General features: G+C 37.0%; 1 protein-coding gene across 5 annotated transcripts in view; it reads right to left on the bottom strand.

Annotated features, from left to right (window-relative positions):
* Positions 1–5,483: 5,483 nt before the first annotated feature.
* The window catches only part of LOC117296283, a 91,133-nt gene continuing 77,267 nt past the window's right edge, over positions 5,484–19,349 (bottom strand). For 3 of the 5 annotated variants that reach the window (XM_033779124.1, XM_033779125.1, XM_033779129.1), the window contains 7 exons: positions 17,853–18,059; positions 17,024–17,224; positions 11,483–11,530; positions 10,180–10,294; positions 8,657–8,806; positions 7,520–7,601; positions 5,484–7,230 (listed from right to left, as the gene is read on the bottom strand). In XM_033779124.1, coding sequence (XP_033635015.1) covers positions 6,405–7,230; positions 7,520–7,601; positions 8,657–8,806; positions 10,180–10,294; positions 11,483–11,530; positions 17,024–17,224; positions 17,853–18,059 — 1,629 coding nt within the window. In that variant the 3' untranslated portion in view covers positions 5,484–6,404. Of the gene's footprint in view, positions 7,231–7,519; positions 7,602–8,656; positions 8,807–10,179; positions 10,295–11,482; positions 11,531–13,269; positions 13,285–17,023; positions 17,225–17,852; positions 18,060–19,349 lie in introns of all 5 variants that reach the window. The other 2 variants (XM_033779126.1, XM_033779127.1) reach the window with 2 other exon arrangements.

Raw genomic sequence — 19,349 nt, 5'->3', positions numbered from 1 at the left:
TAAAAATACTGATTTTTAACACACATGACAGGCAGTCTGGTCTCCAAGTCGCACTATGCGTTTGTCTGGTCAAACGGAAGGGGACATCCAAGGGGACAGACTATTTCGAAGTTATAAAAGACCCGGATGCCCGTCAAGGAAACTTTTTAGGAAGTTAAACAAGTTAAAATTCGAGTCAATCAACTTTTTCAGATCAAGGACAAAACCTCTTCCACAAATAGGCGTATTTAAAATTCTGTGATTTGATTTTGTTTAAAATAAAGCCAAGGCTAAAAAGATTTGTCTTGATTGATATAGGCCAGTTTGATAAAAAGCATGATTTATAGAGATTAAAACTAAACTAGGTCACTTATTGCTAAACAGGTGTGCTGCAGTATGGTAGGGTGGAGGGTGATTGGGGGGGGGGGGGCTTATAAATACAAAAACAAATAATGGTAGCATACCCCCACCCCAAGTAATTGTAACAAAAGTTAAAGAACTAAAAGTTGTTTTATACTTTCTATACTTTTTTATACTATATGTAGAATGTACACACAAAAACATGACATAACCGTATCAAATGGATTGCACATAATTTTATTTGTCAAGGACATGACAGTGACATTAATGGTGTTACATGGCTCCCCCAACTACATGTTCAATAATGGCTTCCCCAACTACACATTCAATCAAAATTGTGCGTCTTTGGAATTCCAACATATTATCCTAGATTGCACCATGAGAGCATCTACGGCGTCAACTTTCCCGGGGGCCCTAAAGCGGGTCCTGGACCCCTGGCGAAAATTGTTATGACAACCGATGTCCCCCCCCCCCCCATCTTTCAAGACAGATTGATGCCCATGAGTGAACACGCCCTAAAAACAGCTTGATTAAATTACTCGATGGTGGCGAGGATCAAATGTGTTTAAGGGTTCGAGATGGAGGGGGGGGGGGGGGGTGGGGGGGGGGACAAATAGGCAGCGCCTAATGACTTGTCATCAAGTCTATACCAAACAAAAGTAATGGACACAAAACACAGCTATCATACAAGCCTTTGTTGTCAGTTCCTATTGTTTTATTCATAATAATAATCTGAAATCTCTCCAAACCACTGTGTAACTTTATGAACATTCTGCAAAATAAAGAAGTTTCCCTTTATATTAAAATCATATCAAGCACTTCATTGTCAACTTAGTGCAAGTTTAAGCACTCCCCCAACCCACAACACTGTCCCCGACCCACCCCCTCTAAAAAATGGAAGTACCTTAAACGTGAAACATATTAAAAATGTTGCCCTGCAATATTTTTTACTGTTTCATCATCAACTTCAAATGTTGTGTTTGTGGTATGTTTTTGTTATAGCACAAACGATCTCGGTGTTAATAAATATTTGCAGAAATAATATCTTTTGTTAATTTTTGTTCTGAGCTAATACAAACTACACAGGAATGGTGTTTTAGTCCTTGGAAGCATAGTAGGAACATTTCATTGAGAATGGTTGACCTACATTATATGTATTCAGATCACAACTTTCAAGACTTTTCCAAAGGCAAAAAGAAATCGAAAATCAGACTAAAGTAGAAATAATATCATTCCTGAATAATAACTAGCTTTGATAGTTAAAGACACGGACACTATGGGTAATTGTCAAAGACCAGTCTTCTAACTTGGGTGTCTCTCAACATACGCACAAAATAACAAACCTGTGAAAATTTTAACTCAATTGGTTTTTCGAAGTTGCGAGAAAATAATTGAAAAAAACACTTTCGCCACATAAAGTTGTGTGCTTTCAGTTGTTTTCGAGACCTCAAAATCTAATTCTGAGGTCTCGAAATCAAATTCAAATATTTTAGTGGAAAATTACTTCTTTCTCGAAATCTCTTACTTCAGATGGAGCCATATCGCCGATGTTGTGTATTATCAACAGCTCTCCATTGATCATTAACAAGTAAGTTTTTATGCTAACAATTATTATTAGTAATTACCAATAGTGTCCAGTGCCTTTAATAATCAGACACAAAAAGTACATGGGTTAATTTTATTGAAATAATAAAAAAAAAAATTATTGTTTTTGCATACATTTCAAAAGGAAGTTTCAATTGTCATGATTTTCTTGTATTGTTCTTCCATTGAAGGAAATGTCACCAAACAAAGGGAAGGGATTTAAAATTTAATACTACACTGTTTTTGGAAGCATTATTTCATTATAATTGGACACTTTTAAGAAATAGCGGGCGTCCCACTCACAATCGTGTTCCAGAGGAAAAGACAATTGAATTTGTTTGTGTATTATTTCCATTTGCTGCCCAATAACTTGGGGAAAAAAAATTAAATAACAACAACCAGGGCAGGTGTAACCCTTCTGTATAGACGATGTGACCTATGTTTACATTCAAACCGCCCTCTGTTGAAAAAACACTGTATACGTCATGTTTCGCCAGGCAAAAAGAGTCGTAGTCATGGTAAGATTGAGTACACTTTCTAGCTGGCTGCCAAAACACAAAGGTTTTGCCCGGCGGTATGCGCGCGAATCATGTTATGATTTTCGTGTGACGTCAGAGGTCACATTGTCTATAGTGGAGTAGGCCCTACCCAGTCTGTGATTGGCTCAAAACTTATACTAATTGCATGCAAGAATGATATAAAAGATAATAATTATACTATCCCTCACCCATTTCGACAAAAAAAAGTTTCCCATTGTTTTGTTTGTTCTTGAAAAAGTTCAGTGAGCCTCTTATGAAAATATTCTTTTTCACTATTAGATTATTAAAACTTTCAAAGACCAAAGATGACAAAAATGTATACAGGCCTAACTAAAATAAGTTCTTGTTCTTGACATTTTGAGACATGACATTCTACAAAAAAACAAAAACACAAACTTACACAATGTACAATTTAAGTATTTGGTAGATAAACTGGACTTCTCATAAATAAAGAAACATAATATTTGATACATAAGCTTGAAAATGTAAAATGAGAGAGCATTTAAATGAAAGAACAGGTTTTTATTAGCACAATTGATACTATAAAAAAAAACATATATTAAAAAAAAAATGTAGTTAAATTCAAAACAAATTGCAAGTCGAACTACATGATTCCTATTTCCTTTTTACATATTTATAAATGTATATACATATCTATTTGCAGTGAGTTAAGACCACAGACATTGGTAACTGTGAAAATAACAGTGTGTTCCACAAAAACTGGCCACATTGGAGGGGGGGAGGGTAAGGGTAACAAGAAATCCCATCGTTTTAATTTCAAATGTTGTGATTTTCAAATAAAACAGCCACTTGCAAGCAGACAAACCATGCTTAGCCAAAAGAGGTTACCGGCTAAGATACCATGTGATATACATGATGGTTTCCACACTTTTTTTCGCTAAGCAGGTAATTTTTTTACTAAGTAACATTTTCTGAACAAGAAATCCTTTTGTTTTCATTTAAAATGTTTGTGTTTTTAAATTAAAAACAGCCACTTGAAAGCAGACAAACAATGCTTAGCCAAAAGAGGCTACCAGCTAAGATACCATGTGACGTCAATGATGATTTCTACACTTGTTTCGCTAAGCAGGTAATTTTTCACTGAGCCACATTTTCTGCTGCAAATGACAGGTTTTATAATTTAAATGTTGGTGCTTTTTTTTGCGAAGAAGGAAAAGCTGTTACTGCTTACTTGTTACCCATAAGAGAATTCAACAAAAAGTCTTGTAAAATAAAAGGTTCATTATATAAAAGTATCGTACAATAACAATTTATTTAAATACTACAACTACGGAAAAATCTACACAGGCAATTGGTCGACAACCAACACAGTATTTTGAAGAAAGCTGGTCAGCCAACATTAGTTACACACGCTCCACAGTAATCAGAAATCCTTTGGTAAAATGAAAGTGTCGGTTAGTAAGGCCCTGTCCGAATTTGGGGCTACAGCTAGATTTTCGCATCATCATGCGTTAAGGTATAGACATTTATCACGTTGTCACCATCTTGGTCATGTTCCCTGTTTTCATAACAGTAATGAATGCTAACAATCATTGCGCAAACATGGCACCAGACTCATATTTCGTCCAGCCTCAGTTCGGTTACAATGAGTTGGAACGGAGTGAAATCAAGATGGCCACACCGTGATAGAGGTCTATCGGATGTCCTTATCAACACCCTATAGCAACAGCTGTAGCAGCAGCTGTAGACGCAGCTGTAGCCGCAGCTGTAGACGCTAACTCAGATACAGCCTTATATTGCAATATGCTACTTCCCTAGCAAATCTCAATACTGTATGTCATATATACAGCTGCAACCACAATGCAGACAGCTTATAGATCATCCACATCTTCCTATCAGTTTACCGTGCCCAGAACCCATTCTGTGTCATTTGCAGATCGCTCACTCTCCTGTTTTGGACCAAAAGAACGGAACACTCTCCCTAGCCACATTAAGGATGCTAACGCTATTCACATTATCAAGAAACTCATCAAATGTTTTCCATTCCACACAAGTGTATCAACAATAATTTCATCCAACTGTCTTGAGCGCCTTTGAACAACTTTGGGTTGATTTTGGCGCTATATAAATTCCCTCTGATTGATTGATTGAAGAAGAGCAGAGTGTAGTGTTTGGCCACAGCGACTCTTCTCGGTGCCAACACTTCTACCAGAAGAGTTTTATAAATGGCTGTACACCCAAGTTACCTTATTTGTCTCATGCTCCTCACCGTGCAAACCTTCAAGCATCACTTCTATATCAAATCAAGAACTTCATTATTTCCGATACACATGATGAACATGCATAACAATGGCGTTTCCCTGGTACCATTGCTATTTTTTTGTAATTCTGAAGTAAGGCACTACGAGTTAAAAGTTTACAAATCTGTAGTTTGTACAAAACTGCAGGTAGAGATGAGAGTAAAAATGTTTACAACTCCACATTGGAAAACACAACGACTTTTGCCCTGACTTTAAACATGATTCCTGCAACAATTCCGGGGTATGAGTATTTCCTGAAACTAGAAGCTTCATTTAGGAGGTACATTACTGCAACACATAAAACCTGTCTAATGTTATCATAATAAACATGATTTATTCCCAACTTTTCATTAGTAAAACGTGATTTAGGAAACTTTTGTGTTCAATCCATAAGCCAATGTATAACATTTTCTGAAAGAAGTTTATCTCTTAATAGGTTTTTATTTGTTTTTATCCGAGTATTAGACACATTTGAAAACATTCAGTAGAAAATATTTTGTTACATAAATACTTGTTTGCATCTTAAAGGCATCATAGAAAAAAGACTCACTTCATCTCAAATTATTTACGCCTCTGAACATTTTCCCCGACAGGGTCACAAACCCAAACCTGAAAGAGACTTGATAGCTTCCCAGGTTCAAATTTGTTTGGATAAAAAGAGATATCTTTTCTATAACCGCAGTTCTTCAAAGTGAAAAGTTTCTCAAAATGCAACATAATATCCAAAGCTGCTGTACTGCTTAAAAAGTAAGTTTTAATTGCCATTAATTTTAAGAGTCATTACCAAATGTATACCAGACGCTTAAAAGTGAAGGAAAAAAAAAATCAAAACAAGTTTCATGAAAAGATTAAATTGCATCCAAACGGATTACTGACAAATTGCATGTGAATTAAATGAAAGGCTTTTTCGATGTTCTTCGGTCTATAAAAAATATTTAAGTTAATTTTTATAAAAAATTATGATCGCTGTATTTATTGCTCTCTCAAATGTTTCTCCTTCAACCGAATGGTGTATTCTATACAATTTTATTTATTTAACTCTTGTGGAAAAAATATCTACAATATAAATTCTAACTGCACTCCATCTTTCGTGATTATGTTGATCAATTGCAGCCAATTCGGTTGAAAAATTACAAAATAATTTACTGCAAAACTTGGCAACGTTGTGTTTGTTTACCTAATGAAGCATGTTCAAACTTTGGAAAAATAGATTTTAAAAGAATAAATCTCTATTTTATCCAGAACTAGTTTGTAAAAGAAATCAAAACTTATCGAAACAGAATGCTGCCCATGGTAGTGAGGCTGCCTCGGTTCTTCACAAACAGTGCATCAACATTATAAACAGCGCCCTCTGTAGTATGAACTTGTCCGTGTAAAATGCGCATAACGATTAAGGATAACAACTCTTTGTCCATTTTCTACAGAAAAAAAACCCACCAATGTGCAAGTCACGAGGCCCCAAAAAACAAACACAGAATACAATCTTCCTCTCACTGTTTCAAAAGTTAAGATTTTCTTTTTTTATACAATTGCGCTTCTTTTTTTTACAATTTTGTTCCCCCAGGCCAAGCTAACAAAGATAATAAGGCTACTCCGGTGTTCATTACTACTTGTAAGTCATTAGGAAGCCATTGGGAACCAGTGAAATTGGAAGGAGCATAACCACTTATTAGTAGAACCTTCAAAGCGCTGTGCTCTGCTTCCTGACAAAGTTGCAGTTGTCATCGCCCTCGGGCCTTTCCTCTTCCAAGGAATCACAACGCAAATTATCGTACAACGATCCCCGCTTCCCTCCCTGCCTCCTTGACGTCGGTCTGAGCTGACACACCGCACCCCCCTGGCTGTCGTTCAGAGTTTGATTTGCAATATCGGCCGAGGTATAGGTGGGATCATCTTGCGTTGATACTTCCAACATTGTCAAATGTCTTTGGATTTCTTCATGGGATGGGATTACAACTGAGGTGCTGGGTTTCATGGTGTCGTTACTCTGAGGTGCGAGCGGGAAGCTAGGCGTGCCGAAGACAGAGTCGTCCTCTGATATCAACCGGTGAATGTTATTATTGGCATTAGTGTTAAGCGGGTCACTGTCTCGGTTACTGCCGGAGAGGGAATTGGAATCGTTGGAGAGCATTCCGGAGTCCAGACTGGTCCGTCGCTTGAATCCGCTTCCGCCTCCGCACTTCCCCGTGCTGTTGGAGTCCGTCTCTAAGGAATCAAACTGGTCCCCTTCCGACCGGTCCCCCTTGGTAGAGCCACTGCCACTCGAGCGTTCCTCGCTGTACTGCGAGCTGCCCTCGCTCATCACTGACTCACCAAGTTGCAGGGACTGACGGAGCGTTCTCTTTGGGCGGGCGAACCCATCGGAGCCTTTCCCACCCTTGAACGGGACGTAGCTCTTGTTGCGGACGGTGGAGAATTTACTGGCACTGGTGGAATTCTTGTTGTACTTAAAGTCTCGCAAAATTTGCTTAATGGTCTTGACAAAGTGAGATTTCATTTCTGAAGTACTGTAAAATAAGGAGATAAGCAAAGAACCTCTTTAACAAAATGCAATAAATGTGACAAGCACATCATATTTTTTACTTATATATATTTTTTCCCAACTCATGTTTTCCCACAAAAAGGCTGAAAGCCACTCTTGGAAAGGGGCTACAAACAAAAATATTAAAGATATGAGGGGGATCTGAAAGTAGGAATTTATATTCCTCTGAAAACAGTATTCAAAAACAAAACAGTGTAGTAATATAATCATGACAAGCAGCTAGATGAGCCCCTCATCTTTCTAACAAATCGTACCTGCATGAGAATTGGAAGCATTTCTCTTTCTTTCCTTCTTTCTTGGTATGCACTAACTCCCAGAGGCTTAAGTAGTCCGAATCTGGTAAGGAAATAAAAGAAAAAAAAAACAAAACAATGATGGTATAGTATTTTTTGTACATTTTTACATTACAAAAACGATGATGTAATAGTAATTTTGTACATTCTTACAATAAAAAAACGATGATGTAAAAGTATGTTTGCACGTCTCTTGACTGAAAACAAAATACATGACCACATCACTCCAATCCTCTATCATCTACATGTACATTGGCTTCCCATCAAACAACGCATTCACTTCAAAATAATCATTCTCACTTTCAAGGCACTCCAAGGTGTAGCCCCACTCTACATTCAAAACCTCTTGACTCCCCGTACTACAAGACCAGCCGTCGATTTTACAAAGAGTTAGGACTCGTCTTATCTCGAGTTAGGACGAGTCCTAACTTAGGATTAATCTTAAGGTCTGCATGCTACAGTGCAGGGTTGGGACTTGTCCTAAGTCCTAAGATAAGTCTTAAGTTAGGAAGAGTTTTGTGAAATCGACGGCAGGTCTAAGATTCACCAGCAACATGCTCCCTGTTCCCCGGTCTCATTTAGCCAGCTACAGGGGTTTTTCCACCTGAAAACCTCAGGGAAATATGCAACATCTCCTTTTATCAGCATCAACTAAAGACACACCTGGGCCCAATTTCATAGAGCTGCTAGCACAAAAATTTGCTTAGCATGAAATGTCTTCCTTGATAAAAACAGGATTACCAACCAAATTTCAACATGATTTTCAGGATGAGCAAGCAACAGCTGAATACCAGTAACAAGGAATATGCAACAAACTGAATTTGGTTGGTAATCCAGTTTTTACCAAGGAAGAAATTTCATGCTTAGCAAATTTGTGCTTAGCAGCTCTATGATATTGGGCCCTGTTCACACTTGCTTTCCCTACCACTGAGAATTCCATCTTGCCTTTGAATGGTTTTACATCAGATTTAGTGCGCCTTTATACATGCTGTGTAATTATTATTATTATTATTATTATTATTATTATTCTAACCTGTACTCAATAACCTGCGACCATGTGTGTCTCTTCATGTTTGACTATTGTAACTAGGTTCTTACCATTAATACTGGCGTCTCTGACTTGCATTGTAGAGACGGGAATCATCCATTTGAAGCGGATAATATCCTCCAAGTGGCTTCCTTTAAGGGAGCCTTTCCTCATCTTCTTTGCCTTCTCCTTACAAACGATAACGACAGCTGGGCGGAAAACTGAACAAAGAGAAAGAGAGGGGGAGGGGACAGGAAAATTAGAGATAATAGTAATAATAATTAACCATTCTTGTATAGCGCATAACCCATAGCAATAAAACATGTTCCTAAGCGCTCTTGAAAAAAACACACAACAGAATACAAAGACAAGATGTACTGGGTAACAAACAAAATGGATGAATTAAATGTTAAATAAGTGCGTCTTTAAAGCAATCTTAAACTTAACAATGGAGTCAATGTTTTTTAGATATTCTGGGAGATTGATCCATATGGTTGAGGCAATGTGAGCAAAGCTGAATCGTTTTCGAAAGTAAAATTCATTTTGTTCTTTAACAATGATATTTGGTCCTTGGAAAACAGTAGGAACATTTTATTGAGTCACGGGCTGACCTACATAAACTCATGGTGGTAGACTTTCAGGTTAATTGCAAATTTGTAAACCTTCCCAAGGTAAAACAAACATGGAAATATAGGAAGAATGCAATGTGCAGCAAATTTGTGTTAAAGGCAGTGGACACTATTGGCATAAAACCTTACTTGGTGACGAGTAATGGGGAGAGGTTGATGGTATAAAACGTTGTGAGAAACACGGCTCCCTCTGAAGTGCCATAGTTTTAGAGAAAGACGTCATTTTCCACGAATTTGATTTCGAGACCTCAGATTTAGAACTTGAGGTCTCGAAATCAACCATCTAAACACACACAACTTCGTGTGACAAGGGTATTTTTTTCTTTCATATTATCTCGCAAGTGCGATGACCGATTGAGCTCAAATTTTCACAGGTTTGTTATTTTATGCTTATTTTGAGATACACCAACTGTTAAGGCTAGTCTTTGACAATTACAAATAGTGTCCACTGGCTTTAAGAAGTGGTCTTTTATGACAATTTGAGAATAAACCGGTAAGAACCAGTTGAATCAGACAACCGATTACTCTGGTATGAACTGGTCTAAACTAGTACTAAGTGGATGACCCATTAATAGTAATACCATAATAATAATAATGACATGGTATTTTGGCTGGTAAATATTCTTGTAAGCATACTTTTGTTGTACTTAGCTACTTAATTCGTACTTAACCTGGTCCCAGTTTTATAGAGCACAATTTCATAGACAACAAAATTATGCTTACCAGAATAAGGCAACCAGCCAAGTTACCATGAAACATGTACAATTTGTGACTGGTATGGTGCTCATTTCTGTTAAGCAGAAAACTGTTCAAGCAATATTTTCTACTTAAACAGCTCTATGAAATTGGGCCCAGCCTTAAGAAACTGGGCCTTAATCAAACCCAGTGTGAACCGGTTTGAACCAGAATGACCCTGTCTGCTTGAAGTGTTTACTTAAAAAATTATGGAATAGTTTTGACCTTACCAAATATAATGACCTCTGGTTCCTTGCCTCGTTTGACCTTTCCCAGGTCATCCTGGCTGTTCAGCCACATGGCTGTGTTGTGGAGGACTAGGTCGTCCATTGCTAGATCTGCCACCTGCGAAAAGAGCACATTACAAATAATTTAAAACCAGATGCTGAAACCTAGATTGCTTTTGAAAGTTTTATGTTGAAATGCGCACAATAAAAGTGATTATCATTATTATTTTATTGGATGAAAATAAGTTTAGTTCAAAACTATCAAGTGTGTTATTATACTGTTTGTGAAATATGGTTGGATTGAACAGAGTGTTGCTGTGAAAACTTAACGACATTAAACAAAATTGTAAGATGTGGTCAGGCTTGAACAAATGAAAACAATGACGTATGAGCAGCAACTTAAAAAACAAAAACAAACAAAAATTTAAAAACCAATAATTGCGCAGAACGCTTCTTTATTAAGAAACGATGGAGAAGTATTTTCAAATACAACGTAGGGCTCTTGCATATACCGCCCTCGATATTGACAATGATGGAAAAGCGCAAATACCGCCCTCGATGTTGACAATGATGGAAAAGCGCAAATATGAACCAATGAAGAGTCTTCCTTTCCTCAATAAGGAACAGACGCCCTTCTGAACAATAAACTCAACATTCTGTCATATCTTGCTTTTCATCCATGTTATAAAATGATAACAATTTTGTACTTTCGTCTACTATTAAATATTTTAAAATTGTAAAAAATAACATTCTGAGCAGATTTGGTGTTCATATGTTCATACAATGTACATGCCTGTCAGTTAGTGATGCAAGAACATTTCTGGTTTTGAAAAAAGATTAGTTGCAAGTGTTTAAAGTTATAAAAAAGCATTAAACTTAATCAAACATTTTCAGTATAAACCTTGAACGAAAGCAAAAGAGAACAACCTCAAATTTTATAGACCCATTGCGGATGTTTGGAAATGAAAGACTTCTCCCACAAACTGTGGTCCAGTGATTAGACTGCTTGACTTGCACTCACAAGGTTGTGGAATAAAAACTAGACATTAAACCAATGCTTCTTTGAGAGAGATTGGCTGTTGCCAGCTTGGCGTTTATATCCTTTAAATTAAAGGAGTTTGCTGTGTTCCCTTGATGGGTATACATGTATCATCAAACCCCAAAAAACTTATAAACACCAAAGGACAAAATATTCTGAAACTGAACTCATTTGTGTTTATCTACCATCAAATTCATCCAAGTTATTGTGGTTGGTGAAAAAAAAAAAAAAAAAAAAAATATTTAACAATATTTTTTTTAGACGCACCTTAAGTTTGGAACTGTGAAGTTCTTCCACCAGGTGGAAAACTGACGGCTTGTGTTTGAGGCACAAAGATTAATTTGCTGTTAATATTCTCCGACAACCTTTAATTACTACGCTCGTTATCGTTAGCTTTTTGCACATTAGAACTTTTCCCTGAAAATTCCTGCAACTTTACTAAAGCAACATCAGGAGCCAAATTTAGCATTATTTCATAACTGTAACAGATAGCTGGTATCGATGGTAGCAATGCATCAAAGATGAATAGCACCATGAAAGATACAGGGATAGGAAACTGGTAAATGATGAAATTTGAGGCCTCTCGTTTTGTTTTTGTTTTCGAAAAAAAAAAAAAAAAAAGCAGTAGTAAATTCAAATAATTTTTCAAAAAAAAAAAAAAAAAAAAAAAAAAATCAAATACAAATGACAATCACATTGCCATCTCCCTGTTGTGAAGGCTTTCTATACTAGTCATCAATATGCAAATGAGGCTTCTGATGTTAACAGAGTGCATTGTCTAATGGCTTGCAGTTAATGAGCTTAGTAAAATGTGTACATTGTGAAAGTAAGCAGTGGCTTCTTAGCAAGAAAATTAAAAAGTGTTGATTGCTGTCCAAGATTGTTAACACTCACAGTTTCTATTTATTTACTGTTACCCTTTTAATTTTACAGGCATAGGACATACAACAGCACATATATTTTCAACACCCTTGGTGTTGATTTAGTGTTAGCTTCTTTTCGACACCAACACTACAACACAAAACACATCAATTATTAACACTTTTTGTCTTATTTGAGTTAACACAAGTAGAGATACATCATAACAGCATATTAATGTGTCCAACACATTTATACAAAAAAAAAAAAAAATACCTGCAAAAGTTAGTCAACATATAATTGTTTTTGAAACTGACCACCAGTTTAAATTTTCTAAACAAATTAGTTGTCATCATTTTGAATTTCAACCTTGTTTTTTATTATGTTGTAAACTCAAAATAAATATAAGTTATGTGTTAACAATTTTGGACAGACAATCGTGTGAAATTCATGCAAAGTAAAATCTTGCCGTAAAAACCACTAATACCTTAGTGGGGACAGAAGGGGGAAATGTGCTTTTTGGTGATACCTGAATGGAACTGGCACACTGTCAGAGAAATAAATTTTGCTACAGGGCCATCGCAGATTTGTCTTTTGAAAAAAATATAGGTAACAAGCAATTTGTGAACCTTTCCACAATGATTGCTATTGCTTGTTATTGTAGTATTGTACCTATATTGTTTTAAAGGACAAATCTGTGATTGCACCATAGCAGGCATGATGATTTGGTGCTTCAAAAAAAAGTAGGAACATTTGATCGAATACAAGAGCCTTCATGTGGACATGGTGTTGAATTTATAACCTATTCCACCACAATCTTTTAAAGGCAAAAAAAAAACACCAATTGGATACCAGACTGAAATACATGTAGGAAGAATGCCATGCCTGCTGTAGCCAAATATATTTCTCATGACATACTCTGCGTGCCAAGTTCCATGCTTTTACATCAAAGGTACAAAACATTGAATTCATAGTACCTCACAAAGCAATACCTCAAATCCCACACAGGAATGCTCATTTTTCAGAAAAACAATCAAGAATATTCATCCATACAATCACCAGCAAGATTTTACAGCAAGATTTTACGACAAGACAATACTTAACAAAGTATGAAAACTGACGTACAAAAATTACCAAAAGGAAGAGAGAGAAAAAAAGGGCAAAGAACATAACAGGCCCCAGTGTAAGCACTATACCTTTGTCCCCACCAGCTGCGAGCGGCCATTTTGTAGGTGGAAGAGGAGGAATTGGAGAAGGACAAAAGGGGGATGCAAAAAAATTAAGCGGAGAGAGAGAGAGAGACAAGGTCAAAATGGAGAAAATGAATCCAAAAGGGAGAGATTTCGGAATGGCGAAGGGAGCATTTTAATAAGGGTCAGGGTGAATGATTATTTGTACTGAGCCATTAGGACCAGCACTAATGCAGAGTTTGCCAACTTTGGCATCTTGCAATCAGGGAGATTTTGTACAAACAGCAGGTCTTAAACTTTGCTCTTGAAGGGGAACAGGAAATGAATCCAAAATGGAGAGATGTCGGAATGGTGAAGGGAGCATCTTTAAGGGTCTGGGTGGATGATTATTTGTATTGATGGACTAGCACTCTGCACTAATCAGAGCTGCCTTTCACCGTACCTCTGTGGACCTCGTTTTTTTTTTTATATCCGGACCAGAGCCTTGCATGTGGATTGTTTTTTTCCGGTCCCTACCTAGGCCCAATTTCATAGCGCTGCTTAACAGTAAGCAAATTTGCATGCTTACTGTAGCAGAACAATTTGCTTAAGCCTTAGCGTACTTTACAGGTTAGCAGAAAAATTGGGCGGCCATATTGCGTGTTTACCGTTAATTTGCATTGTGACGTTACTTTTGTTTCCGTGCGGTAAGCCCAGCAGGTTTGCATGCCTTTTCGTGTGCTTAGGGTTAGCAGCGCTATGAAATAGAAATTGCACAGTAAGCATAAAATCGACCGCTAAGCAGCGCTATGAAATTGGGCCCTGACTGCGTGAGTTTTCCCTAGTTTTTCTCCCATGTCTAAAACTTCAATTTCTTCATTGTCTTCTTTAAAAAAAAATTTAAAAAATTCAAATTCAGATTCAGGGAGATTGTGTGCACAATCAGGGAGATACTTTGAGTTACATTCAACATAACAGAAACAAGTTTCTATGGTATGAAAGATATTCACATTGGTTCACCAGAACATGGAAAGTTTTGTTTTTTTCTTCAGGGTACTCTCTGCAGAATCATGGAGAGTTGGGCTCTGCTTCCGAATCTCAGACAACATGTACAACTTAAGTAACGTAAGCGCGCATATTAGAATTCAAAATTCAATTCAGTTTGGACAGTAGGCCTATATGTCAAAGCTGACTCTCACCACCAAACAGCAGGACAAATTATTAGTTCGGCCAAACAGAAACCTCAGTTTCGTTAAGAAAACCTTTGCCGTTTTTTCTTCCTACTTTTTAAGCTATTGTACTTTTTTATCATTATGCAAATGAGCTACTACCAAAATATAAAAAAGTAAAACTACCACTATAGCAGTCAGTCAGACATGTCCTGTGCAAGGGACTATATGCTATTAATGCAAATTTGCATATTTTTATGAAACTTATGTGATGTCAAAGCAGGTACATTTTCCATTAAAAAAAATTGGATCTTATACAAAATTTAAGATTCATTTCATCAGCTCAGAACAGAATAGAAAGTAGTTACAAGACCTAAAAAGACCCAGTCGGGTCTTAGCAGAAAAGACCTTTACACCAATGTGAGGCAGCTGGGCCCAATTTCATAGCGCTGCTTAGCGGCCGATTTTATGCTTACAGTGCCATTTCTATTTCATAGCGCTGCTAACCGTAAGCACACGATAAGGCATGCTAACCTTCCGGTGCTTACCGCACAAAAATAAATGACGTCACAATGCAAATCCACGGTAAACACGCAATATGGCCGCTCAATTTTTCTGCTAACCTGTGAAATACGCTAAGGCTTAAGCAAATTTTTCTGCTACAGTAAGCACGCAAATTTGCTTACCGTTAAGCGGCGCTATGAAATTGGGCCTTGCTCTAAGTTGACTGGGTCTTTCTGAGTCTTAAAAGTCATTTCTGCTCTGAGCCGACTGGGTCTTTCTGGTCGTCATAAATCCATTCTGCCCTGAGCCACGCCAATGATCATTTGAAAGACTTCGCTTCAGCGCCATTTTGAGCAAACTGAACTTCAAGTCAATTCTAGCTCAGCCAAACTTTTCTCTAAGGGTTCCCCTTTATAAAAATGCTCCCTTAACAAAAACTTTTAAAAACATTCAAACAATAAAGAGAGATAAAGAATGTGATTCTACTGTCTAATGTATGATCTGTTTTCTAAAAAAGATAATTTCTTTGAAGAAAATTTAACCAATTTGATAAAAAATATATATATATTGATTTTCAATCAAACAATACTGCTCCCCGAATATTATTCCAAGGTTGTCTGCTCGTTAAAAAAACCCACAAATAATTATTTGGAATTGATCATTAGTCTACAAGCCAGGAACCAAGCAATCCAACAATTGGGTCAGAAGGGGCAAGGTATAGCAGTGAGGTGGAGTGGGGGAGGAGGGTATTTGGGTAGCAGTATATTCCCAAACAACCGTTTCTAATTATTTAAAGGCACTGGGGTGGATTTCAAAAAGGTAGTCCTAACTTAGGACAATGCTAAGAGATAGGACCAGTCCTAAGTTAGGATGAGTTACTGGTCCTAACTTAGGACCAGTCCTATCTCTTAGCATTGCCTAGGACTAGTCCTAAGTTAGGACTACCTTTGTGAAATCCACCCCTGGACACATTTGGTAATTAATCAAAATATATATCAGCATAAAAACTAACTTGGTAACGAGCAATGGGGAGCTGTTGATAGTATAAAACATTGTGGGAAATGGCTCCCTCTGAAGTAACGTAGTTAGAAGGTAGTTTCTTACTCAAATATTGGAATCTGAGAAAGACTTCAAACCTGAAGCCTCACTCAGGCATCTGAAAGCATACAAATTTGTGCAACAAGGATGTTTTTCTTTCATCATTTTCTTGCAACTTCAATGACCAATTGAGCCCAAATTTTCACAGGCTTGTTGTTTTATGCACGTTGGGATACACCAAGTAAGAATACTGGTCTTTGACAATTATCAAAGGTGTCCAGTGCCTTTAATCAATGAAATTTATCATCATCGTCATCCTTCTTATTTGAAAATTTCACAACAGAGAAAGGAAATATGAATTAAAATTTTCAGCTTCAAAAAATACCCATGCTTTTTCCCATCTGACAAGATGCCAAAATTACCAAGTCTTATTAAGTTTTTGAAGTTAAGAAGCATTTTTTTACTACCACTTTTGATAAAATGGTAGGGTTCTCCCAAGGTTTTTTTTCAAAATTGTCGGGCATTCTGGACCATTTTTTTGTGGCCGAGGCACGCTGAATTGAAATAGGTCATTGGAATGTTTTCTACTTAGTGTTAATTTTACTGTACAATCTGGGGACTTCTAAATGGTTTGACCACGAAAATTTTTTCATAAATTTGGTCTGGAAAAAAACACTGAAAAGAAAGTTTTTGCTTGTCAGCCAAAGTTCCTGCTTATCAGCACACAGTTAGTTTGTTGACCAACTTTTCCACAAAATCTTTCCCGATTTGGAATGAACCCAGAATCTTTTGAGAAATCTTTGCTGAAAACTTTCACTTTCAACAATTGTAACTAAAATTCTTAAATAGAAAAGGAAAACATAAATATTGTTTTCCACAACTTTGAAATGGAATAATAGAAGAATTTCTTGTGAATCTGTGTTTTTTACACTAAAAATCAAACATTAAAACCCCTACACCACTTCCAAAAAAAGTAAAACTGAAATGAAATCCACACATTTCTAGAAATCCACACATTTCTAGAAATCCACTCATTTCTAAAAAGCTTCAAAATAAAAAAAAACACAAACCTCTTTTTTGACGTGGTATTGCTCGGCCACCAGCTCATCAAAGATGTCTCCAAATTGCTCATGTACCCTCATCATCTCGTTAATATGACCTGCAACCTCACTCATTCCCTTAAGGGCCTGAGATAAGTGGTAATGTTCCTCGCTCTCCTTGTCAAGTTGACTCCTGATCTCCTTCAGGAGAAGAGGGTACTTCAAGACACGCTGAAAAAACAAAACAAAAAAACATCAGATTCAAAACGAAATCCAAAAATTTCTAGAAATTAAAACATTTTTAGGTTTAAAAACATTTCTAGAAATAAAATCCAACCATTTCTAAAGGGATCTAAAGCAAGGCTTTAAAATAAAAAAAAACACAAACCCTTTCTTGACAGGGTATTGGTCGGCCTGTCTATTGTATCTATTGGCCTGTCATTGGTCTGTTTTTGTGTGTGTTTTTTTGTGTTTTTTTTCTTGTGTTGCCCTCCCTTTGTTAGGCGCTCTGTTCTTTGTATAGCGGCTTATTATTAAATGCTTTGTATTATTATTATTATTAATATTATTATTATTTAATTAATGTGGCACTTGTGTCGTTGAGCAAGATACTTTACTATTATTTCTTCTCTTCACCCAGGGGTATCTATAATGGGTACCTGCAAGGGAAGGGGTTGATTCTGTGTATGAAAAAGCCTTTAGAGCGCTACGGTTGGCCGTAAAAGGTCGTCTACTCCCCAGGGAGCTGAGAAAGATTAAAGGGATGTTATTGGCCCAATGACCAGAGCACTAATGTAAAGCACATTGAGACGGTTCTTGTGAAATTCGCAATATAAGAAAACGTTATTATTTTTATTACCTGTATTGGTTTGATGAGATAAGAAGCCAGCGAGGAGGAGTGTTGATTCTTAGGGTTCCTGGCCTCCAGGAATTCCATCAGTGCCTTGTTACCTCTGGCTGGATCTAAGATCTTCTGGGAGCGGGAGTGGCAGGCACAGAAGGCGCTGTAGAGCTTGAAGTGGTCCATGTAGTAAAGGAAGGCCTTCCCCAGAGAGAACAACACCCTCTGTGTCAACAAAAACCAAACAAATGTATTTAACAGACATGCAACTCTCTAATTGCACACAAACAAAAGGAAAGGGACGACCACACTTAGCTTTTGAAACTAACATGCTTTATAATCAGCCTCTCCTTTTGTACTGTTTTTATAGCAGGGGTGACAGTCATTGCTAACAAAAAAGTCTGAAACTGAGATACAAATTCTTTAAAGGCAGTGGACACTATTGGTAATTACTCAAAATAATTATCAGCATATTAATTTTGTTTTGGTTTTTACCCCTATACACCGATGTGTGTAGCACTGTATACACAGGATGCCTGTGATTTTTTTCACAGGACTCGGGGAAAGTACTGAGTATACAGTGCTACACACATCGGTGTATATGGGTAAAAACCAAAAAATTAATATTCTTTATCCCCGATGCAAATTTAACATCTATTTAAATCGTTTGCAGTACCCGCTGCTAAACATAGGATTCGAACTGCCTCTAGCTACCGGGCAATCTCGGTGGTCTAGTTGGTAAGACACTGCTCTAGAATTGCAAGGGTCGTGGGTTCGAATCCCACCCGAGTAAAAATGGCTGTGATTTTTTCACAGGACTCGGGGAAAGTACTGAGTATACAGTGCTACACACATCGGTGTATATGGGTAAAAACCAAAAAATTAATATTCTTTATCCCGATGCAAATTTAACATCTATTTAAATTATCAGCATAAAACCTTACTTGGTAACAAGTAATGGGGAGAGGTTGATGGTATAAAACATTGTGCGAAAACGGCTCCCTCTGAAGTGACGTAGTTTAAAAAAAAAAAAGTAATTGACCACGAATTTGATTTCAAGACCTCAAGTCTAGAACTTGAGGTCTCGAAATCAAGCATCTAAAAGCACACAACTTCGTGTGACAAGGGTGATTTTTTCTTTCACAGTTATCTTGCAACCCCGAGGACCAATCAAGCTCAACTTTTCGCAGGTTTGTTATTTTAAGCATATGTTGAGATACACCAAGTAAGTAGACTGGTCTTTGACAATTATCAATAGTGTCCAGTGTCTTTAAGGTTTGTTTGAAATGGTGCCATTTCCACCTTTCGGTAAACTAAGGAGCTATAGATGAAGAGGAGCTTTTTTGTGTCCGAAGCACTAGAGGAGTAGACCAAACAGCAGGATATCCTTACATGTTGAAAAAATACCGTCTGATTTTGTTTCACTAGGCGGACATAAAAAGTCTGAATTCAGAAAAAGACTGAAAAATCTCATTCCTGTTATGGGAAAACAGCTGTACTTGCTTTTCCCAAAAT

The sequence above is a fragment of the Asterias rubens genome, chromosome 11 (assembly GCF_902459465.1).
Source record: "Asterias rubens chromosome 11, eAstRub1.3, whole genome shotgun sequence".
Classification (NCBI taxonomy): domain Eukaryota; kingdom Metazoa; phylum Echinodermata; class Asteroidea; order Forcipulatida; family Asteriidae; genus Asterias; species Asterias rubens.
Note: the sequence above shows the minus strand (reverse complement) of the source record. Positions and strands in the feature narration are given on the sequence as shown.